The 25,422-nt window shown below is 37.7% G+C and overlaps 1 protein-coding gene across 1 annotated transcript; it reads left to right on the top strand.

Moving 5' to 3' along the window:
- The first annotated feature begins 1,930 nt into the window (after positions 1–1,930).
- On the top strand, positions 1,931–25,202 carry LOC149827601 (indole-3-acetaldehyde oxidase-like). The gene is made up of 10 exons (XM_090019520.1): positions 1,931–2,195; positions 3,407–5,215; positions 17,638–17,897; positions 17,995–18,204; positions 18,471–18,689; positions 19,098–20,063; positions 22,539–22,634; positions 22,748–22,846; positions 24,157–24,346; positions 24,695–25,202. Exons 1-10 carry the CDS (start codon positions 2,039–2,041, stop codon positions 24,910–24,912), a joined length of 4,224 nt encoding a protein of 1,407 aa, XP_089875646.1. The 5' UTR covers positions 1,931–2,038; the 3' UTR covers positions 24,913–25,202.
- Positions 25,203–25,422: the final 220 nt, after the last annotated feature.

Below are 25,422 nucleotides of genomic sequence, written 5' to 3'. Positions count from 1 at the left end.
TAATCGGATCTTATTATTTATCACCATACATTGACCCTATAGGGTTTGGTTCGGGTCGGATCCAGGTAAACCAGACCCATCGATACCACCCCTACCTATAAGGCTCGTTAAAGCTCGTTTAAGTTCTCTTACATTTTTTCATAATGTATAAATATATAAAATAAATATATTTTTGGATTAGTAATAAATATGTATTTTGCAATGCAAACAAATGACAAAAAACAGATTTGCGTTCACATGTGAAGTTGCCGTTCAAATCCTATGGTGCCCACTTTTATTGTTTTTAATTAAAAATAAATTCTTGATTTAGAGGCGCCTTTTTACCTTAAATTTCATGTTGGGCACCATCTTTTCGACAATTCCATATTCAGACTTAAGGTTTCACAAATGCGTAATATAGGAGCCTTAGAATTAGGATAATAGATTGGTAATGGTGCCATTAGATACAAATGAGTTTGGATCTTCCATGCGCGAGTTGTTTTGATCCAAACCCATCTCATGGATGGATTTAACATGTTCAAAATAGTGAAAATCGGCTTTTGGATCATGTTATTTTCAATGGAAAAACATGATTTTATGACCCCACACATTTGTGTGTATGCCATCGATTTTTGAAGCTTTATAAAATCCTTCCTAAGTGTTGTAATCGGACGGTTAATATGCCGTAAACCAGCCTTGGGCTTTCATAGTAGGGTTTCTTTTTCTTTTCTTTTTTTTGTTAACCAAAATGTCTATCAACCAATGTTGTTAGTATCGGTATTGGCCCTGAATCGTTTGGCCAATGATTCAGTTGAATCGGCCTATACCAATTCTCAAGTGAATCGGCTAAAAATAATTACAAAATATTTCGTTGTGTCAATCAGAACGTGTGACACATGTTGAAACCATTAAAATAATTTATTTTTAGGCATGTTTTACATTTATTAAAAATAATGAATTCAGGTTATTTTAGGACGATACGATAAGTGTCAGCCGATACGCACTGATACTGACAACATTGGTATGAACCCAACCGACCTTAATGCGCAGGCTTTCAATAAAACCTGAGGTCCACAGTGGAACTGCAACAGTACTCTAGCTCATAGTGACAAAAGTTTAAAAACTGCAAAATCTCGGGAGATTTTAAAATTTTTCATAAATCTTGTATTTTTTCGGAAAAATCTTGGAAATAAAAAATTTAAAAAAATTGTAAGAAAATATAAATAAAACACATTTAAAAATGAAAATCTCACGATAAATATTTGCTAAAAACGTTAAATATTGAGATATTTGTCAAGGTTTGAAAATCTCGCGAGAAATTAACGATTTAAACTTTCAGGCAATTTCTCAAGTCACGAGATTTTTTTATAAACGTCGCGATATTTGTTACAGAGCTCTAGCTTTATAGCCTTGCGGCAAATGATGCATATTCCTAGTATTGAATTTGCTACATCCTATGTTGACCCTCTTATCCAGATTCCCAAGTACTTGGGGGCTCAAACATTTTATAGTATTCAGACGCTTCTTTATCTTGGAAAACTCTGATACCAAAAGTGCAAAACCCAACAATTTTATGCTCACAGTGACTTGCCAAAAAACAGCTAAATGGATGGTGTATCCAATCTCACTTAAACCTGCACCAGATCATGACTGGCTCAATTTGCCTATTTTAGTGGAGACAGGATCAGGCCAGAGGGACTAAGGGTTGGATAATATACCCTCTCAGATGGGTCTCACACAAATGTTCAGAGCCATTCATTTTCGTAGATGAACGGCCTAAAAAACAAGAAAAAAAATGAGTGTTTGGGTTGCCGTATGGATGAACGGCATCTAAGGCATCTCTAAAGATATCTGCCTCTGAAGTGCCCACTAAATTATCCATCTCTCTTTACGAATGAAAGCCGTACCGTTTTTCAATAATGAGGTGAAATTTTTGCACAAAAAGCATATGGGATATGGTGTGGGTATGAAGACTAGTAGCCTTTTTAAGAGAGAGAGAGAGAGTGCTGCCAACCGCCTTTTGGACATTCTGCTGCACCCGTGAGCGCTATCACTCAGCATGGAAAGCACAGTGGTCGTAGGGAGCAAGCAGAAGCTGGTGTTTGCACTCAATGGGGAGAGGGTGGAGCTCTCTGGAGTCGATCCCTCGACCACCCTCTTGGAGTTCCTTCGCCTTCAGACTCCATACAAGGGAGCTAAACTTGGGTGTGGAGAAGGTGAGAGAGCCTTGTGGGGTGTTTTCCTGTCAATTATTTGTAGTAATTTTTGGTTTTGTGCTCTTGGTAAGATGATCATCGTTTTTTTTGGTGATCGTTCGATCTTTGGAAGGAGTGGATTTGAGAAATATAATCTGATTACGTTGATGGGTTCCCGGTTTTATGAAGATTTTTTTTTTTGGGTTTTTCTTTTAAGCCCGTCAAAGCCAAGATGGTCTGATTAGCTTATATGGGTACTTGAGTTGAGCTTCTTCTTCTTTATTATAATTAGTACTATTGCTATTACTATTATTGTTATTGTTCAATTTTTACTACCACCATCACTGGAATTGGTATTTGGTATGACGTTGAACGCGAGATACACATTATTTTGATAGGCAATTGATTGTAGTTTTTTTGGCAGTATGTTCTTCTGGGCGAGATTGGATTTTCAGTTTACCCGTCTTCTCGTTTTCTCTTTATGAGTTCCTCTGGATCCAAATCCAATTTTGTACCGACTTGTTTTTGTTTATGGAGGTTGATTTCTTTGATTAATTAGGGATGTTGGTGTGTTTTGTTTATCTGTTGGTTTTGTTGGGTAGAAGTTTTGGATTTTGGATTGATCAGAAGATGGGAACCTGAGATTTCATATGTTTGGAGTGAATTATTATCTTCTGGTGTTTTTCATAGTTTGATGACTTCCTTTTTTAACGGGGGATGGAAAATGCTCACTTTTTTGTGTAGTTTGGTAGGCCTTAAACAGTTTAATTTTAGAATTCTGATTGATTTCTTTTATGTCGATGTTGGATTGTGGTATCCATTGATTCGTTCTATTACAAGGAAGATTCAAGAAACTCTATATTCTATTTTTGAAATTTCCAAGTGCTAGAGTAATACCATATTGTTTTTTGTCGGTTTTTGAAAAAATTATTCTGCAATGTTCACTTTTCTTTCATTTATTGAAGCAATTTTTAGTGTTGGCAGAAGTTCAGTGATTTTAGAGCAGTAAACAACTAATAGAAATGTGCCAAATTCGCACTTATCGAATGAATTTATGGAAGTCAGAAAATCACACTTTTAAAGGCCTATACATCACTGTTCATTATTTGTTTCAGAATATGCATCAGCATAGATTTGCTTTCATTCATTCAGATGTGAGTACATCTCTCAAAGTTCGACTGTTCAAGGATCTGCACATCTTTAAGGTTTTAAAGGGTGCTGCTCTTTTGCAGGTGGTTGTGGAGCTTGTGTAGTTCTTCTCTCTAAATATGATAAAAAAGCCAAAGAAGTAGAAGACTGTGTAGTTAGTTCATGCTTGACCCTTCTGTATAGTATAGATGGTTGTTCAGTTACTACTACTGAAGGTCTTGGAAACTGCAAAGATGGGTTCCATTCGATTCATCAGAGATTTGCAGGCTTTCATGCTTCTCAGTGTGGTTATTGTACACCAGGCATGTGCGTGTCCCTTTTGTCTTTTCTTGTTAATGCAGATAAAAGTAGCCGGCCGGACCCAGCTCCTGGGTTCTCTAAGCTTACAGTATCAGAAGCAGAGAGTGCTGTTGCAGGCAATTTGTGTCGTTGCACTGGCTACCGCCCCATCATTGATGTCTGCAAGAGTTTTGCACAAGATGTTGATATGGAGGATTTGGGTCTTAATTCGTTTTGGAAAAAAGGGGAGGATGCAGATGTAAAGAAGCTGCCTATGTATATACCTAATAAAATCTGTACATTTCCAGATTTCTTAAGGAATGAAAACAAACAGATGACAAGCTTTTCATCCAGTCTGCCCCTGATGAGTAACGTTGTATCTGAAAATAAAAGGTCTAGGGAAGGTCAATGGATTACACCCTTGTCTATTGCTGAACTTCTAAATACAATGGAATCTGCAAAAGAACAAGTGCAATTGGTTGCTGGAAATACAAGTTCTGGTATTTATAAAAGAACGGACTACTGTCACCAGTATATTGATTTGACACATATTCCAGAGCTGTCAGTAATTAAAAAGGATGACTATGGCATAGAATTTGGGGCAACTGTTACAATCTCTAAAGTTGTGGATACATTGCTAGGAGAAGAAAAGATATTAGAAAGCGAAAGCGGGTTAGTGTTCAGAAAAATAGCTGAGCATCTTAATAAGGTTGCGTCAAAATTTGTACGAAACACTGCAAGTTTGGGGGGAAATTTGATCATGGCTCAAAGGAAAGGGTTCCCTTCTGATATTGCTACAGTTCTTCTTGGTGCTGGTTCATCTATCAAGTTACAAGTAGGCACCGAACAACTGACTCTTCCTCTGGAGAAATTCTTACAGAAGCCTCCGTGCAGTTGGAACACCATCCTCTTAAGTGTTCATATACCAGGCTGTATTCAGGTCAAAGCCATTGCTGATGGTATGATTGATGGCAGATATGCAAAGGAAACTAAATTGTTATTTGAGACATACAGAGCAGCTCCACGTCCTCTTGGAAATGCAGTTGCATATCTCAATGCTGCTTTCCTTGCGGAGGCTTCAAATGATAAATTCTCAGGGGATGTTGTTCTGGAACATCTGCGGTTGGCCTTTGGTGCATATGGTACTAAACATGCAGTCCGGGCAACGAAGGTCGAAGATTTTTTGGTTGGAAAGGTTATCACTCCAACTGTATTGCTTGAGGCACTGCAGTTGCTTCGAGAAATTGTGGTACCTGAGATAGGCACATCATCCCCTGCTTATAGGTCAAGTCTAGCTATTGGTTTTCTTTTTTATTTCCTTCACCCACTTCTTAAAAGTTTGGATGGACCTCTAAGGAATATAGAATTTAATATAGGTTCTGGGGTTGCATGCACTGAGCCTGATGGATGTATGAATTTTTCAAGGGGCAATATGGGTCAGCATGTGCTCCCTAGTAATCTGACTAATGGGAAAAATTCCAGTATCAAATCAGCACATGTTCATACTGAGAAAGTTAACGTTACATCTGGAAGGCAAGTGATGGACATCCACAATGACTACTATCCAGTTGGTCAACCTACTAAAAAAGTTGGTGCCGAGCTCCAAGCTTCTGGTATGATTTCAACTATTCTTTGTTGTCCATTGTTAAGATATACATATACGTGTATATATATATGTATATATACATGTATATACATGTATATGTATATATGTGTTTATTGTTAACTGAAATACCCCTGTATTTTCTTTGTAATAGGTGTCAGCTCATTAGAGGCTGACATTTCTGCATTTTATTTAATGTATTTATTTTTGTCTTTTTCTTTTTTTACCTTTTTGTCTTTTTCAGATTTGATGGGACAACTCCATATAGCTGTTGGAGCTGCCCCCAACAGCTATATTTATGATGGGATAGCTCCATATAGCTGTTGGAGCTGCCCCAATAGCTATATTTATGACTGTTGAGTGCAGCCCCAACAACTTTATTGAGCTGCACTCCATTGGCTCCATTGTATTATAAATTGGCCTCTTGTGTCCTTGTATTCCTAACTCATTCTTGAGTGCTTCTATGCAATAACAAGTTTGTAGACCCTTGTGTGGGTGGTTTCGTGATTCAATTAAGTATTTTTACTTGATTGAAAGTGTGTTCTTGCATGTGTATCGGATTCAATCTACTTCATTACATGGTATCAGAGCTTTGGTGGTCTAAAGGCAAGTTTTTTGAAGAAAGTTCGTGACAATATCAAGAGGAGAATCGTACGCTTAGGGGATACAACAAATCGAGGATTGTTGCATCGTGAAGCATGCCATCTCTCAAATAAGTGCTTGTATTTCACTATTTTTTCTTTCTTCTTCATTCTCTACCCTTTTTCTTAGCCTTGTAAGGAAATGGAGAATGAAAGAGAGGTAATGGTCTCCATTCCCGTACGCCTAAACGATACAAACTATGTGATGTGGGCATCCATAGTTAAACTCAAAATATGGGAAAAGGGATTATGGGGTTTGGTGGATGGTACCGAAAGAGAACCCAAGCTCATTCTTACGAAAAATGAGAATGGGAAAGAGATTGCTCTTCAAGGAGAGGAAATGGGTAAAGATGTTGCCGATTACGAGAAAAAATGGAAAGAGTGGAGGATGGGCCACTCCAAAATAATTGGATGGCTCATCAATAGTGTGGACATCTAGAATTGTTCTAGCTTAGCGAAATTTGATTTCGCTAGTGATGCATGGAAATATCTTAAATACATGTATAGTCTTAAAGATATTGCACACATATACAATGTTCAAAACAAGGTGAGAACCATGACCCAAGGAGAAATGGGTATTAGAGAATATTATAATGCACTTTCTCTTCTTTGGGATGAATTGGCTCTTCTTGAGCCAAAATGGCATTGTCCTCAAGATGTAGAACTCCGTGAAAATTAAATTAAAACGGAGCATTTCTACAAATTTGTGAATGGGCTTAGGCCCGAATTTGAGGGAACTAAATCGGCTCTCCTTCGTAGAGGAGGTGTGACATCCATAGTCGAAACTCTTGAAGAATTGACTATGGAAGAAAATAGATTGAAGAAGCCATCCACTTCAAAGGATGAAGAAACCGTGCTTGCTATGTCAAAGCCCGATAATCATACTAGGAGTTATAAATCTCCTCACTTTGTGAAAAATGAGAATGGAAGAAATCCTAACTATGAGAGAAATGACAAAAAAGGTGGCAAAATCATATGCTATCATTGTTATGAACTGGGACACATCAAGCCATTTTGTCCAAAAAGAAAGAAAGAAGACCACCGAGATGATAAGAGAGTTGCTTCGGTGGAAAGGAATGATGTTGACAACTCCAAATGCATTGGCTCCCTATCTTTAGCTCAATTAATGAAGGCGCTACAACCAATGTTCAAAACTCAAGCTTCTTCCTTTTCGGGGGCGGCCGTATCCACAAGTGGTGACCCTGGTAAGACTTCTTGGATCTTGGACTTCGGTGCCTCTTTTCATATGACTCTAAATGAGTCAATATTATCCAAATGTCATTCTAACTCAAATGATTCTTATGTTTCAACCGCCGACGGAATATCCTTAAAAATCAAAAGTCTTGGAATCTTTCAAAAACAACCAAACTTTCACATACTAAATATTAGGTGTTGAGAATAGGTGGTTTAAGTTTAAATCTTCTTAGTTTGGAGGTTATTTGATATTTTTACTTAATAATGGACTTAGATGTAATTTATTCTTTTGGCCTTTCTCTATTTAACATAGAGAGCAACCCTAATATGAATTAACGTGTTTTTCTTCCTGTGCAACCGTCTCTCTCTCTCTCTACCTAGGGTTTGGCGCATCTCTCTACATGGTATCAGAGCTATCGATCGTGGGAGCGTGATCGATCGTGATGAAACTACGATTAATCTACACCAGCGATTTTTTTTTTAATCAGGTCAGCTATTTATTTTTCTGTGTAAGATCTGATAACAGATCTGGGATTTGACCAAGGTCATGGCCCAGATCTGTCATTAGATCTAAGGGAACAGGATGCGTGTTGCTGGTCGTGGATGCGTGCTGTTGGTCTGGTAGCTCCTCGTTTTTTATTTTTTTTGTCGTGATTCCCTGTTGTCGAGTTTTTGTAATGAAAAGAGGCGGAAGCACCAATAGAGCAAAAGTCACTCTTTAAGAGTAACTACAAGAGCCAAGAACACAAACACCAAATGTGCACACACAAAACCTCACAAATATAGGAAATGACTTAAAGTCATAAGTTGGATTTATTGAAGAAAGAGAGAGAGGGGTGTAAAAACCCATACCTTTAAGAGGGGAAGACCTCCTCTATTTATAGAGGAGGGAAGCACTAAAAGGAACCACAAGGGGGGCTCCCTTGTAGTCGTTGGGAGCCCCAACGGTCAGAAATCTGACCGTTGGAGCCCCAACGACTACAAGTGTGGGGCCCCCTTGTGGTCATTACAAAAAGGAAAAAAAATAAAGAAAAAAGAAAAAGGAAAAAGGGAAAAAGGAAAAAATAAAAAAGAAAAAGGTACATATGTGGTTTTACAAGAATACCCCTATCGGGTATTTATCTAAAATAGTATATATATACATATATGTATATATATATACTTATATATATACGAATGTATATATATATATATATATATTAACAGTTTTATCCCTGCCATGAGTTCCTGCCGTGATTCTCTGTTGCCGAGTTTGTGGCTTTAATTCCCTGTTGCCGAGTTTTATCTCTGCCGTGATTTCCTGGATTTCTTGTCGTGATGTTTTGTTGCCAAGTTTTATTGCCGTGATATCCTGATGTTTGGGCACAACAGCAATCTCCTTGTCATGGTTTTTTTGTTTTCGCGATTTCCTTTCGTGACTTCCTGTTATTTGGGAGAAACAGCTATCAGCCTTGTTGTGCTGTTGCTAGTGATTGAGATATGACTGACTGTCGAGCTATATATGTCTGGGAGCAACCTCTGTTATGATTCAGTTTTTGTGTATGCATAGTTATGTTGGTCGTGATTCCCTGCTGTGCTGAAAAAAAAATTAGAACTATTATTCATGTTTGTGGGCTGATGTTCACTACTGTCGTGGAAACTGCAGGCTTGATTCCCTGCTGTGCTGGGAAAATATTCTTGTTGTGGGCTGTTGTTCTTTATTGTCATGGTTTTTTTTTGTGTGTGAACAACTGCTGGTTGTCGTATCGGTTGATGTGTGAGTGTAACACACGCTATTCCCTGTGTTGATTGAAGTCTATCCAGATTTTTATCTCTGCTAAAACAGAAGTATATCTTCAGTATGGCTGAAACTTCGAAATGTGATTCCAAATTGGAAGTTTGGAACATATTGGAGAGTATAAGGCATTTGCCAATCCCTTTTCGTACGGCTCTTCTGTAAGGTTGAATGAAACTAACTATGCTAGGTGGTCCAGAACGTTTATGATGTCGGTATCTAGACATCGTAGAAAACATATCTTGTTGAAAGACGAACCCACTGAAAAAGTGAGAAAATATGTTACCTGGGATGAAGATAATGACATAGTTATGTCGTGGATTATGAATAATGTTGGACCCCCTATTGCAGATGGTTTAATTTACTATAATACAACCAAACAGATGTGGGACAATCTTCGAGATACGTACTCACAAGAGACTAATGTGAGTCGTATCCTGCAAGTTGAACATGAGATATATAATTTACAGCAGGGAGATCAGACCTTGGCCCAGTACTATGCCTCCGTCAAAGCTGCCTTTGAAAGACTTAATGCTCACAGACCCCTTTGTTGTTCGAAACAAAAGGATCATCAAGAACAAACTATGGTTGCTCGGTTTCTTACAGGTTTATCTTCAGAATTCTCTGTTGCAAAAGTCCAAATGTTGACTGGTTCAGATGTACCTACTCTTGTTGAGGCATATAATCGTCTGAGTAGACTTGCAGTCTCTCTTCTACAATCTCTGCCTGTGACTTAGTCATCTGCTCTAGTTGTCTCATTTGGTTATGGGCGTGGAAATCTTCAGAATATCAGACGACGAGGTCGTGGACGAGGTATGGGAGGCAGAGGAAAGCTTCAATGTACATTCTGTGAAAAATCTGGACATTTAGAAGATCGTTGCTGGGATAAGCATGGCCGACCAACCTCTTCTTCATCAAAGTCATATGCTCCTAAAGCAAATGTTACTACTCTCGAGGCAACAAAGGTACAGGAAAACATCTCTGCAAGTGACAGTAGTATCACCCTCAGTCGTGTTGAATATGATGAGCTGATAGCTCTTCGTCCTTTGAGTTTCATCCCTCCTGTAGCTGGTGTTGCCTATTCAACCAGAAATCATCTTCATCTGACTGACAGTAAGTGGATTATTGACTCTGGTGCATCTAGACATTTGTATGGAAATTCACTTGTTTTTTCAGATCTAAAGGATATTAATGCTCATCGAGGAGTCTCATTAGCCGATGGGAGTTTCTCCCCGGTTGTTGGTCAGGGAAATATTTCTATATTCTCCTCATTACAATTGCAAAATGTTCTTCATGCTCCAAACTTTCCTCAAAGTTTACTCTCTATTAGTTGCCTTATAAGAGAACAAAATTGTAGAGTAATATTTGATCCGATGGGTTGTCATTTTCAAGATTTGCTGACGGGGAAGAAGATTGGTGGAGGCTATGAAGAAAATGGAGTTTACTACCTACATCATCCAATGGTTAATGTTCATGCTGCAGTGAAACACTCATTCAGTCTTGTTCAGTGGCATCGTCGTCTTGGTCATCCTTCATTGTCAAAGCTTCGCTCGGTCTTTCCTCAAATTCCTTCCACCACATCATTTCAGTGTGAAGCATGTCAGTTGGGCAAACATCATCGAAGTTTGTTCCTTTCGAGTCAGAGTCAGTCTAGTAATAAAGTTTTTGAACTTCTTCATGCAGATGTATGGGGTCCTAGTAAGATTCCTACTAGGACTTAGTGTTGATACTATCTAGTTATTGTTGATGACTTCTCTAAGTTGTCATGTGTGTTTTTAATAAAAGAACGATCTGAAGTTCCAAGTATTATCAAATCCTTAATTCTTGAAATAAAAACTCAGTTTGAATCTATTGTCAAGATTGTTCGCACTGATAATGCTCTTGAGTTTAAATCAAAAGTTTTGTTATAATTTTACCAAGATCATGGCATCCAACCTCAAACTTCCTGTGCCTATTCATCTCAACAAAATGGGGTGGCTGAGCGAAAACATAGGCACCTGCTTGATGTTGCCTGGACCATTATGATTCAATCTAATGTTCCTGCGTTATACTGGGGTGATGCGATTACCACTGCTTGTTATCTGATCAACCGCATGCCTTCATCTTCCGTGGGTGATCAAATTCCATTACATATCCTAAAACCTAATGCCCCACTCTTCTCTTTCTCGCCCAAAATATTTGGATGTGTTTGTTTTGTCCACAAACTTGGTTCTGACCGTGATAAATTAGCTGCTCAAGCTACAAAATGCATATTTATAGGTTATCCCAAAAATCAAAAGGGATATCGATGTTATGATCCTATTTCTCGCCGAGAGTATGTCAGTGCGGATGTATCTTCTTAGAATCCACTCCATATTACTCTAGTACCGGTTCCCCGCTGCAGGTTGATCCAGCTGAGTCTTTTCCACTACCTATACCTCCTTTTCCTTTGGAATCCGTGCCCTTATTACCGAACCAAACTTCATCCTCTTCCAGATTTCATAATCCTCCATTGATATATGTGCGTAGAGCTCCACTTCCGCAAGTGCCTTCATCTTCTTCTTCTCCTAAGGTAAGTTCTACTGACAATAGTGATCTTCGTGATGATGATAACAGGCCTATTGCTCTACGAAAGGGGACACGACAATGTACCTTATATCCCATATCTCATTTTGTCTCCGATGCCAGAATTGGAAATCAGATGAAGTCTTTTATTTCAGCCTTATCTGCTGAAACTATTCCTCTGAACTATCAACAGGCAGAGCTTGATAATCGCTGGAAGCTGGCTATGCAAGAAGAAATGGATGCTTTAGTCTCTCAGCATACATGGGATCTAGTTGATTCCCCAGCAGATGCTGACATTGTTGGATGTAAATGGGTATATACAATAAAGTACAAATCTGATGGTTCTATTGAAAGGTACAAGGCCAGATTAGTAGCGAAAGGGTATACTCAGACATATGGTATTGATTTCTTTGAAACCTTTTCTCCTGTTGCACGGATGGGTACCATTCGTCTTGTTCTCTCAGTAGTTGTTCAGCATGGTTGGAGCTTGTGCCAATTAGATGTAAAAAATACATTTCTATATGGGGATCTATCTGAGACCGTTTACATGCAACAACCTCCAGGTTTCGAGGTTGAGGGAGAGTGTCAGAAGGTGTGTAGATTGAGAAAGGCGATTTATGAATTGAAACAGAGTCCTCACACATGGTTTCAAAAGTTGTTTGAAGTGATGTCATGCTTTGGCTTTAATAGGTCAGCGGCAGATCATACTCTATTTATCAAGAAAACTAACTCAGGCATAGTTGTTATGGTGGTATATGTGGATGACATCATTTTTACAGGAGACAATGTGAAAGATATTGAAAACACAAAGGCTCATCTTCAAAAGCACTTTGTTACAAAAGACCTTGGTTCACTTAGATATTTCCTGGGTATAGAAGTTGCTAGAAGCCGTGAAGTGATGGTTTTGTCTCAACGGAAGTATGTTCTTGACTTATTAAAAGAAACGAGAATGTTGGGAGCTAAACCAGCAAATATTCCCATGGACCATAAAGTTCAGTTGTTTGAAGAAGGGTCAAAACCAGTTGATAGCAAAATCTATCGCTCCCTAGTAGGGAAGCTATTATATGTAACTGTGACCAGGCCGGATATTGCTTTAGCAGTAAGCAAGGTTAGCCAGTTTATGAACAAACCAACTGAGGTACACTGGAATGCAGCCATAATGATTCTCAGATATCTAAAATCTTCTCCTGGAAAGGGGTTATTGTTCAGGAAAGGTGGAACTCTGAAGATAGTGGCCTATTCTGATGCTGACTATGCTGGATCTGTAGTAGATAGAAAATCTACCACAGGATTCTGTGTGTTTTTGGGAGACAACTTGATTTCTTGGAGAAGTAAGAAACAAAATGTGGTTTCCAGGTCGAGTGCAGAATCAGAATATCGGGCTATGGCCCAAACAACTGCTGAATTGATGTGGGTTTGTATTGTTCTTCATGATCTTCAGGTGAAGGTTTCCTCTCCTATGACCATGATGTGCGATAACAAGGCTGCAACATATATAGCGAACAATCCTGTCTTTCATGAAAGAACAAAGCACATTGAAGTTGATTGCCACTACGTAAGGGATATGATTCAAGCTGGACATATCACTACCAAATATCTAAAGTCGGAAGATCAAGTTGCAGATATGTTTACAAAACCCCTTGCTAGACCAAATTTCTCAAAATGTTGTGACAAGCTGAGCATGATTGATATCTATGCTCCAACTTGAGGGGGAGTGTTGAGAATAGGTGGTTTAAGTTTAAATCTTCTTAGTTTGGAGGTTATTTGATATTTTTACTTAATAATGGACTTAGATGTAATTTATTCTTTTGGCCTCTCTCTATTTAACATAGAGAGCAGCCCTAATATGAATTAACGTGTTTTTCTTCCTGTACAGTCGTCTCTCTCTCTCTCTCTCTCTCTCTCTCTCTCTTTCTCTCTCTCTACCTAGGGTTCGGCGCATCTCTCTACATTAGGGTTGTGCCAAAATTAAATTTAAACCTTTTATCGGTTTCACAAATTATGGATCATGGTTGTAAAGTTTTATTTTCTTCTAATGATTGTTTAATGCAGGATCTTCAGTCCGGGAAACCGATTGGGCAAGGCCATAAAAGAGGAGATCTCTATGTAATGGACAATCTTGAGTTATCAAAACAATCTTTTTGTAATTTGTGGAAAAGAAAGATATAGAAAATTGGCACAAAAGACTAGGACATCCTAGTATGACCAAATTACACTTGTTTTCATTTCTTACTTATTATAAAGAAAAGAATTTGGTTTGTGAAGATTGCATTCTTGGCAAAATGAAAGCTTTACCCTTTGGGCAAAGACAATTTATATCCAAAAATCCATTTGAGTTAGTACATTCGGATGTATGGGGACCGACTCCAGTTATATCTAAAGGCAGGGTATATTACTATGTTATATTTGTAGATGATTATAGTAGACATTCTTGGATCTTTTTTCTTAAGCAAAAGTCAGAAGTACTTGATTGTTTTAAAAGATTTTTCTATTATGTAAAGACTCAATTCAAAACTAATATTCAAATTTTTAGATCCGATTCTGGAGGGGAATTTGTATCAAAAGAATTTAAAATTTTTCTTGATTCAAATGACATCATTCATCAAAAAATCTTGTCATTACACTCTTCAACAAAATGGACTAGCTGAAAGAAAGCATAGACATATTGTTGAGACCACTAGAACACTTCTTGTATCAAAAAATGTTCCAAAAATGTTTTGGGCCGAAGTTGCTCTTACGGCAGTTTATTTGATAAATAGAATGCCCTCAAAAGCTATTGAAAATATATCCCCTATTGAAAAATTGCTTAAAATCCCCCCCCCCCCCGATTATAAAAAATTGAGAGTCTTTGGATGTAAGTATTTTGTTCTTACCCATAAGAACGACAAACTTTCCCCAAAAGCAATCCCTTGTATTTTTTTGGGCTATGCCGAAAATCAAAAGGGATATAGATGTTATGACATGGAAAGGGACAAATTATATGTTTCACGAAATGTTACATTTCTTGAAAATTAAGATAGTTTTAGCAAGGAAAAAACCCAAGAAAACTGTGATTATTCGTTTCTTTTTTATCTCATCAATGAACATGAAGGGTATGAAAATCTTCATAATGAGCATGAAAGTAATCATGAAGACTCTGACTCTCGTGATCCAAGTGAAAATATAGATAACAATCTTAACAATATCGACCCATCTCATAGTAACATACAAACATATACTAGGCGGACCGAAGGGCACCCACCATGTGCTTTAGAAAGATATTCTCAAAATCAAGATATTGATTCTGCTAGTATTAGAAAATCGGTAAGAATTTCAAAAGCCCTTAGTAGATTTGTATCCTATGATTTCTTTGAACTAAGATACTGAGCATGCTTAATGGCCATACACTCATATTTTGAACCATCATCCTACTATGAAGCTAAAAATCATCAAGAATAGATTAAAGCCATGAACGATGAATTAGAAGCATTAGAAAATGCAAAAACTTGGAAAATTCAAACATTACCTAAAGGAAGGAAAATTATAGGATGTAGATGGGTTTACAAAATCAAAATCAAATGGGATGGGACATTGGAAAGATATAAAGCTAGACTAGTAGCTAAGGGATACAATCAAGAATATGGAATTGATTATGATGAGACCTTTGTCCCAGTTGCTCGAATGACGACTGTCAGAACTCTCATCTCTATAGCATCAATCCAAAAATGGCCAATTTTTTCAAATAGATGTGAAAAATGCTTTTTTAAATGGTAATCTGGATGAGGAGGTCTACATGGATCCTTCACCAGGTTTGAATTTAGCACATGGAAAAACTCTTCGTCTACGAAAAGCCTTGTATGGGTTAAAACAAGCTCCCAAAGCTTGGTATGATAGATTTAGTAATATGATGACTCGACTGCATTTTAAATCTTGTTTTACTGACATTGCATTGTTTGTTAAGTCTTCCAATGCAGGGATGGTTATACTGTTGCTTTACGTAGATGATATGATAATCACAGGAGGTGATAAGTAGGGAGTAAATCATATCAAAGATGTGCTTAAAGACAACTTTGATATGACAGATCTTGGCTTTTTACGGTATTTCCTTGGAATTGAAGTAGCTTACTCACCTCGTGGTTATTTTTTGTCACAGACTAAGTATGCCGCAAAGATCATAGAGAGATCAGGACTCTCAAATGAAAAACAGGTTGACACTCCAGAGGTCATAAATGCAAAAATGAAGAAGGATGATGAAGAACCTCTACAAGATCCAACCCCATACAGACAAATGATTAGAGCTTTGTTCTACATTTCTATTATTTGTCCTGATATCTCTCATGCTATTCACTCTGTCAGTCAATTTCAGCATGCTCCCACTACAATACATATAAGTGATGTAATGAGAATTATTAGATATATTAAGAATTCTATAAGTCATGGATTGTTTTTATCATCTTCTTCCTCATTAGAAGTCATTGCATACTCAGATTCTGACTGGGGAGGGGATGTGAATGATAAACGCTCAACTACTGGTTTGTGTGTTTTTGTAGATGACTCCCTAATTTCCTGACAATTCAAAAAGCAACAGAAGGTGTCTCTCTCCTCAACTGAAGCTGAGTATCGCACCATGACAACGACTACATCCGAGTTAGTATGGTTGCGACAGCTACTAAAGGATTTGGGAATTGACACCACAGAACCTTCCAGATTATGCTGTGACAACAAGAGTGTTGTATATATCGCGAGCAATCATACGTTTCATGAGAGGATAAAACACATTGAAATGGATTTCCACTATGTTCGGGAAGAATTTCTGCGGAAGACTATCACACTGCCTTATGTTCCATCAGAGTATCAACTCGCAGACTTCTTCACCAAAGCACTTCCTTCACCCAGATTTCACTTCCTACTCGGCAAACTCTCAGTTGTTGCACCATGAGTTTGAGGGGGGTTGTTAAGATATACATATACATGTATATATATGTATATATACATGTATATGTATATATGTGTTTATTGTTAACTGAAATACCCATTAGGGATATTTCGGTCTTTTCTCTGTAATAGGTGTCAGCCCATTAAGGGCTGACATTTCTGCATTTTATTTTATGTATTTATTTTTGTCTTTTTCTTTTTTTACCTTTTTGTCTTTTTCAGATTTGATGGGACAACTCCATATAGCTGTTGGAGCTGCCTCAACAGCTATATTTATGACTGTTGAGTGCAGCCCCAACAGCTATATTGAGCTGCACCCCATTGGCTCCATTGTATTATAAATTGGCCTCTTGTGGCCTTGTATTCCTAACTCATTCTTGAGTGCTTCTATGCAATAACAAGTTTGTAGACCCTTGTGTGGGTGGTTTCGTGATTCAATCAAGTATTTTTACTTGATTGAAAGTGTGTTCTTGCATGTGTATAGGATTCAATCCACTTCATTACAGTCCATTTGGTTGGCAATTTGGAATAGTCGGAAAAGCAGCAGCATTTCCTTAATAACGCCTATTCTAATGCTGGTTGTGTGCCATTCTATGCTTTTGTGAGCTATCAAAATGCCAACTATGAAACTTTGTCCAACAGATATACTATATTCAGCATGTGTTTTAAGTGATTTTTCTAGTCTTATGATTTTAAACAATTACAGAGTTTTTGAGACGAATGATGTAGCTTGTAGCTGCTATAAGTTGGTCAAAGCACATCAGTCTTCTTCTAAAGAAACTAATCCATTTGGATTACTGCTTACATTGCATATTTATGATCTAGATTTTACTGTACTGCATCTTTTTGCAGCAGTATAAAGCTGACTATTTAGTTACCAACTTACCATGTTCTTTTAATAAAAATTTGAGTGCCTTTTCGAGCAAATGCGAGTTAGGCCCCAAGTATGTTTGTCTTTGTTTATTGAAGTAGGTGTACACCTCTAAGAGACAAATCAATCAACCATCCCTAAAATGTGTTCTAATTCTTTTTATACTAAAGTTTTCTTGTGCAAAATCTGGGGTCTTTATGTCGTCGATATAAAATTTAGATGCGACAAAGGTGCTGCACACATGATGGTTGTGGTCCTATTAGAGCAAACTTAATTTGGCTAAATATCATTTATGTCATAATAATTGACATGCTCATGCTTCTAAAGACTTAACAGTGGCAGACGGACAGTCACGATTGCCAAAAAAAAGTAATGATTCTTGGACAGGGCAGGACAGCGCGTTCTGGAATGTCCATGGATGCGACCGGACAGGATGCGCTATTCCGTTTTCCGCTGTCTGCAATTCAAATGCACACTAAGTAAAATCTATGCAGGTGAGGCAACATATGTGGATGACCTTCCTTCCTCAAGGGACTGTTTACATGGAGCATTTGTTTATAGCACAAAACCTTTGGCACATGTGAAGAAGATCGAACTAAGCCCTGCTTCAGCATCTCAAGGATTTGTTACACTTGTTTCATTTAAAGATATTCCAAAAGGAGGACAAAATATTGGACCTCAATCAATGTTTGGGAGCGAACCATTATTTGCTGATGATATTACTCAGTATGTGGGTCAACCACTTGGTGTCGTGGTAATTTATCTTTTGGACATGTGGGCACTTTTCTTTGAGAAGGATTCTTCTAGGAAATTGGAATTTCAAAATTTATGTAACAGATTCTTTCTTTTAGATTGCAGAAACACGAAAAGATGCATGTATGGCTGCTGAGAATGTGAAAGTGCACTATGATACTGAAAATCTAGAGCCTCCAATTCTATCCGTTGAAGAAGCTGTCTCAAGATCTAGCTTTTATCAGGCTCCATCTTTTCTTTGTCCACAACAGGTTGGGGATTTCTCGAAAGGAATGTCTGAGGCTGATCACACGATTCACTCAGCTGAAGTATGTTCATTATAACTGATGTTTTCTTCTTTAGCTTTTTCTCTATTATGGTTGCTAAATGGGCATAACTTTTTTCTGCAACTTTAGATTTACTCAGCTGAAATATGCTAGACATAACTTTTTTTTATTCTTCAAGTTTTCCTCCATTTTGGTTATTAAGTGGGGATACTTTTTTGCAGTTTTTTATATACTAAGAATGGTATCCTTTCATTTGTTTGCTTAAGCAGCTTAGATGTACATGATATCCAACAATAACATATTTTCAGGTAAAGATTGGTTCACAATATTATTTCTATATGGAGCCACAAACAGCACTTGCTGTACCAGATGAAGATGACTGCATGGTTGTTTACAGCTCAACACAGGTGCCTGAGACCTGTCAAGTTGCAATTGCCAAATGCCTTGGCGTTCCAGACCATAATGTGCGTGTAATTTCAAGAAGGGTTGGAGGTGGATTTGGTGGGAAAGCCTTTAGATCCGTTCCTGTGAGTACCATCCTGTTATAGATTTTTTTTTTTTTTCAGATTGTAACTTGCAGGTGATTGAAGGGTGATTTCATTTTCTCAAAATTGAAACTGAATAGTGTGTCTAATAACCTTTATTTTGGTTGCAGGATTTTATTTGCCTAGTGTTTATTTTATTTTCAACTGTACTATTCATCTCAATGAATTTTTACGTTTGTCCCTAATGGTATTTGTTTAATGTACTGCAACCTCTTGTTCTCTTAAATGTATGGGACAAACCATGAATTTTGTCTTCAAGCTGTTCAACCTTTGAAGTTGCAAAAATAGGCAGTTTTTCCAATTGTATTATTTGTTATTGTTAAAGGGATCTTAGTTAAGCTATGGAACTATTCAACTTCATGATGGAAAATGTTATTTTGTGATGTGTAGGTTGCAACAGCTTGTGCACTAGCCGCACATAGATTACGCCGGCCTGTTCGAATGTATCTTGACCGTAAGACAGATATGAGAACAGTAATGGGAAGACATCCTATGAAAGTGAAGTACACAGTGGGTTTTAAAGTTGATGGGACAATTACAGCGTTGCACGTTGATATATTAATTGATGCGGGAATATCAGCAGATGTCAGTCCAATCATTCCACTAGCGGTTGTGGAAACACTGAATAAGTATAACTGGCAATCCCTTTCTTTTGACATTAGGGTCTGCAAGACCAATCTTTTGACCAAGTCAGCCATGCGAGGCCCGGGAGATGTACAAGGAACATTTATTGCAGAAACTGTTATTGAACATGTTGCTTCAACTCTATGTATGGAAGCCAATGATGTACGAAAGAAAAATTTGCACACATTCGAAAGCCTTAAGGTATTCTATGGAGACAGTTGTGGTGAACCTCCTGAGTACACTTTGCCTTTGGTGTTGGACAAGTTGATTGTTTCATCATGCTATATTAGCAGAGCTGAAGCTGTAAGACAGTTCAATAGTTGTAACCGGTGGAGGAAACGAGGATTGTCCATTGTGCCGATTGTGCATAAAGTTAGAGTGAGACCAACACCTGGAAAAGTGAGTGTTCTTAATGATGGCTCAGTTGTTGTTGAAGTTGGAGGCATTGAGCTAGGCCAAGGACTCTGGACAAAGGTGAAGCAAATGACTGCATTTTCTCTTGGTAGGTTATTGAATGACGTGAATCAAGATCTTCTGGAGAGAGTACGTGTTATTCAGGCAGATACTCTAAGTCTAGTACAGGGAGGTTTTACTGCTGGGAGCACCACATCTGAGTCAAGTTGTGAAGCAGTGCGTTTAGCTTGTGATGTATTAGTAGAAAGACTTCTGCCTATTATGGAAAAACTGCAGGAGAAAATGGATGTTGTCTCATGGGATGCTTTGATACTCCAGGTGGGGGATTTGAGGTAGTTGATACTTACTATGGAATATTTTGTGTATTTTTCAGGTAGCCATAGTTGGGATATATGATTTTTTACTTGTGTTTATATTTAACAACAGCTTTTACAAGAAACCATGTGTTGTGTGTGTATGCATGTGTTAATGTGGTGGATGTTGAAAGGTTCACCAAACTGTTTACTGTTTACAATCTCATCCAACAAATAATTGATCTCTCATGAATTTAACCTGCTTTTACACTTAAGGATTCTTTGGAAACTTGAATTTTGTTGCCCTATGATAAGGTGATGAAGACCTAATTCTTGCTTAGGTAACAAACGATACCATAAAATACTTCTCATTCTGTTGGGACTAAAGATTTATGTGGCCTTTTATGGTGCCATCTATGTGATTGTATGTTGTATTTTACAGTTGTTTTACATATTGAAACTACGAAACTGGTGGAGATCAAAGTGTAAGCAACTAATGGGATTTTCTAGTAGTAAGAAAATCATGGTATTTGAGGCTGATTACAATGCTTAATATGAGATAGAATAAGATTGAAATTATTAAGCTTATTTGCTCCATCAAGATGTTGATATCCTGGGTAGTCCCAAATTGTGCTTAATGTGCCATCTGCCTGGTGAGATGGAGTTGGCAGTGATCCAATGCATGAGGTTCAATAACCTGATTACATTGTCAGCTGTGGCTAGAATGGGCATGTTGTGCATCTTAGGCACTTCCATGTTGTGAGTGTCCTATTCACCTTTGTAGGTGAATAGCCCTCCAACCCATGGTGATGACAGCATTGCACATGTAAAGACATGGCAGCATCAGGATATCATAAGGTAAACAGTTTATGGTCTTTTTTTCCCTAGCTTGTTGAGTTTGAGTTGGCCCTAGTCCGATATTAGGACCATTTTGGCTAATTTATATATGATGTCATGACTTGGGTAATATTTCGATGGGCTGGACGTTCATGTACTCATGTGGCAGCATATGTCCAGTTATATTGAATGTGTTATTTTTGCTATATGAGAAATTTTTATCCATAGATCCAATTATGCACCATTAGTGGGACTAATTGTAATTTTTTCCCTGTAATCTTGATTGAAAAGCACCCGTCTTATCAGTGGCCAGGAACATGTTGCAGTGGCTTATGTCTTTGTTGACAATTTTGTATGTAGAGCACTTAAAAATGCGTCGGATGTAGGACCTTGATGCACAATGTTTGGATGATCTTTCTTTTAGGTCTGACCTTGAAGGCTCTAGCTCAATTTGCTTGCTTTTTATGGTTTATGGTTTTTGTTTTCATCATTTGGATGCCTTATAATATTCTTTCTGCCTGTTCTAGGGCTGAGGAGTATTTTGGTAAAAACCCTCCATTGGAATCTTCTGCCAAAACTTCTATGGTATTTATTTAGGGCCGGTTAAGAGGGACTTCTGAAGATATCGTCTCAGAAATGGATCTAGAGACTTCCTCAAAATTCTTATGTAGAAAGTTATAGCATGCCAGTTTATTTTCTCAGCAGCATAGGAAAGAATCTCTCATCGTCTTCTTCCACTATTCAGGAGAATAATTGTTGATATAGACTTTTTCATATACTTATTCTACTGACAAAACAATCTGCACCAGGATTATCCTTCTATGGTATAGCATCAGACAGAGACCCCCTCAGCAGCTGATCAGCCTGATCTCCAACATTATATAGGAGTGGCTTATCCATCTTCACAAGTATATAGCGGACATTGGGTTTAGTCGCATCCAAAGCGATAAATCAAAAATAATATTAGACACTGACTTGGGTTCATGTATCTGGAACTCAATTCAAGGCATGACATAAGTTTGCAACCCCAAAGCACCTGTGTCGCAACTGCACCTATGTGACACAGGTCCAAAATTGTCCAAGTTAAAAAAAAATTAAAAGCATAAAAAAATTTATAATTGTATATTTTTATATGAATTATATATATATATATGTATATATATGCACTCTGCCCACCCAAGTTTTTTGAAATTGCCATGTTGCACCCGCACTGACATTCGTACCTGCACCTTTACTACCCAGGTTATCAACCTTGCAGATTTTGTTGTATTGTTTTAAAATCCACCACGTGGGGATGTGGGTACATGAGTAAAAATGAGGTTATCCTAGTAATATAGCTCCACCTTGAAAATTACATGTGACACCCTTGGAAATATAATGATTTTTTTTATCTGGTGATTATCTTTTGATTAAGCTGGTATGTGCAGCTTTTGACACTGATGCAGATTACTTTTGACTGATTTTGTGGTATCTTAGGATCAGGCTCTTGTATTTAACATGTTTAATGTTTATGTGTGATGTTCTAATGAAAGTTTTGGTGTCTTGACTCATAGTTGTTTTTCGCATTGTCATTGAATTTATGATACTTAATTGATCCAACTGCAGTTCTCCTTTGGGATTAAATGGACATGTGAAACAGAATCTGTTGTTTCTTACTTTTCAGGCACACCTCCAATTAGTGAACCTATCAGCAAGCACATACTGGATCCCAGGTCCTAGTTCATCACAATATCTGAATTTTGGTGCTGCAGCAAGTGAGGTAAAACTATTCTAACTTGGCACTGTTATGTCCAAGAACAGTAGGGAGCTATATGGAGTTCGTACATTTTTTTGTTGGTGAAAAAAAAATAATTCTAGTCTCATTTCCTGCAGGTAGAGGTTGATCTTTTAACGGGAGCTACAACAATTTTACGTACAGACTTAACATATGACTGTGGATTAAGTCTAAATCCTGCTGTAGATCTTGGACAGGTTGGTAAGAAGTGTGATGGGATTTAGTTGTAGTGGTTTTCTTGACACTAGATTTTCATACAAGATTAACCCAATAAAACACTGGCATTCATCTCAAACTGAAACCACTATCGTACTAGTCTCTCCATGGTTGACTGAGATATAATCCGTGCCTGGTGATCCTGTCCTTGCATAAGCCTCATATAGGGGCATCCAATCTTTGAGATTGGGAGGTTTTGATTTGTCAACGTTGTGCACTACATTTTCTTCTGAGAAATATGAATCTAGACCATCAGTTTCCAAGTATGGTGGCCCAAACATGGGGTTTAGGCAAGCCATATAAAAACCATGCTTCAATTTTTGCTGGAAATGTGCATCCTATGGCACATCTCGACTCAGTTTCTAAGTGTCATGAAAGATGGATGATCATCATGCTCTTTAAATCACCCTTTTTTCCATCGGTAAGGAAATTGCAGTTTTCAGGTTAAGGTCCATCCCTTATGAAATCTCATGTTCTATACCTAGTATCGAAAATTATTATTATCTTTTGGGCTTTTGTATGTTGGGCATGCCAGTTCATGTCTAATGGAAGTGGAAGTGGAAGTGGTTAACCTTTGATTTTCTTTTACTCAAATGTACACTAGGCTTGACATGCTTGACCTTTGTTTTCATCTATGAGCATAAACTTTCAGTTTTGTTTTCATCTATGAGCATAAACTTTCAGTTTGTATATTCTCTAGGCAGATATTAATCTGTGGTTCCACTGCTGTAATTGATACATATCTGGTCATTAACGTAGATGTGCTCAATAGTCAGTAGTTTGCATTTATTATAGACCACGCATTATGCATAATGATGTCGTCTTTGTCAACATGGCAGCATAATATGGTCATGTGTATCTCTGTGTCTCACTTTTTGACTTTTCATGTTATGTCTTGGAAGGTAGCATTGGCGACAGGCTGAGTTCAAATCTAAAATAAGGGGAAAAAATATGATCTCATTTTTACCTATCGGCGTTGCTTTTATGTCTATTTGATGCATCAGGTATTTTTGCTTCTCCTAGTCAGCAGGCCAAGTTCTTATGAATTTGTGCATAGCTGTTTCATATGGGGAGAGGTGATATGCTTATTTGGGATGCACCATGCACTCTGAACAAATTAGCATGAACTTGAGTATGTTAAAAGACATTTATTCAAATAAAACCAAACATACAATATCATGCATCTCATGGACTTCTGGAGATCCTTGAATATTGCTGATCTGTGGTAACTTTTATGTTTGATCTCACTGTACGAATTCACTTAAGCATTTTCTTTTCAAATGTCTTACAGATTGAGGGTGCTTTTGTTCAAGGAATTGGTTTCTTTATGTTGGAAGAGCATGTCACAAACTCTGATGGACTGGTCTTGTCGGATGGTACTTGGTCATACAAGATTCCTACAATTGACACAATTCCTCACCAATTCAATGTTGAAATATTGAGCAGCGGTCATCACAAAAATCGTGTTCTTTCCTCCAAAGGTGCTGCTTTCTCATGTCCTTGACTTTCATGTTCTCTGTTCCTGTCCATATTCCCTTCCATTGTACATAAAGAATATGTGCATATGCAGCGTATATCTATATTTAGTGCCATAGAGTTGAACTAGAGCTTGCATTTGTTGTCTATTATCTATATTTAGTGCCATACAGTTGAACTGAAGTGAGCGTTGAGACCCATTTAGAATTTGCTGGTCCAAGTCATAAATCAAGTTTCCAGTTATACTCTCATAAGTGGAACTAGCTATAGACTACGAGTTGGAAATCCTGTGATTCCTAGCCTTGTTTATCATATGCATGAACATCGATTGTTTTTATTATCTTTTTGTACAGCTTCCGGGGAGCCACCATTGCTTCTTGCAGCTTCGGTGCACTGTGCAACAAGGGAAGCTATAAAGGCAGCAAGGAGTGATCTACGTGCTTACGACAATTCAGAGGAGCCTTCTGCAATCTTTAGGATGGACACTCCTGCTACTATGAACGTTATCAAAGAACTCTGCGGGCTAGACAATGTTGAGAGGTTCTTACAGAGCGTGATCACCCATAGCTAAGCCATTCTTGGTTCTCCCTTTTGTTGTTGAGACACAACTTCATGATTCTTATGCCCAAAGAAGATAAAAAAAAGAACTGGTTCCTGGCAGCATTGATCTTGGTTATAAGATCTACAATAATAGATCAATAATATCTGTTTGTAGTATCACAATATATGTTTTTTTCTTCTTTCTGGAAGAATTCATGATTCTTATGCCCAAAGAAGGAAAAAAAAAAGAACCGGTTCCTGGCAGCATTGATCTTGGTTATAAGATCTACAATAATAGATCAATAATATCTGTTTGTTGTATCACAATATATGTTTTTTTCTTCTTTCTGTCTCTTCTTCCAGCAATATTTCTACTTTGCTGATGTAGATGGTGCAAGTTTTTTTTTTTTTCCTTTCTTTTTTTATATTGGGGAGAAACCACTACTTTTGCTTGGACATCCCATTATGGACTGAGAAGTGCCACATGGATGGTGACTGTTTTGGTGCCCGTGGAGTAAAACCCCTGAGTACTCCTCTGTAC

Source organism: Nuphar pumila, chromosome 10 (genome assembly GCF_984573655.1).
Source record: "Nuphar pumila chromosome 10, dmNupPumi1.hap1.1, whole genome shotgun sequence".
Taxonomy (NCBI): Eukaryota; Viridiplantae; Streptophyta; class Magnoliopsida; order Nymphaeales; family Nymphaeaceae; genus Nuphar; species Nuphar pumila.
Note: the sequence above shows the minus strand (reverse complement) of the source record. Positions and strands in the feature narration are given on the sequence as shown.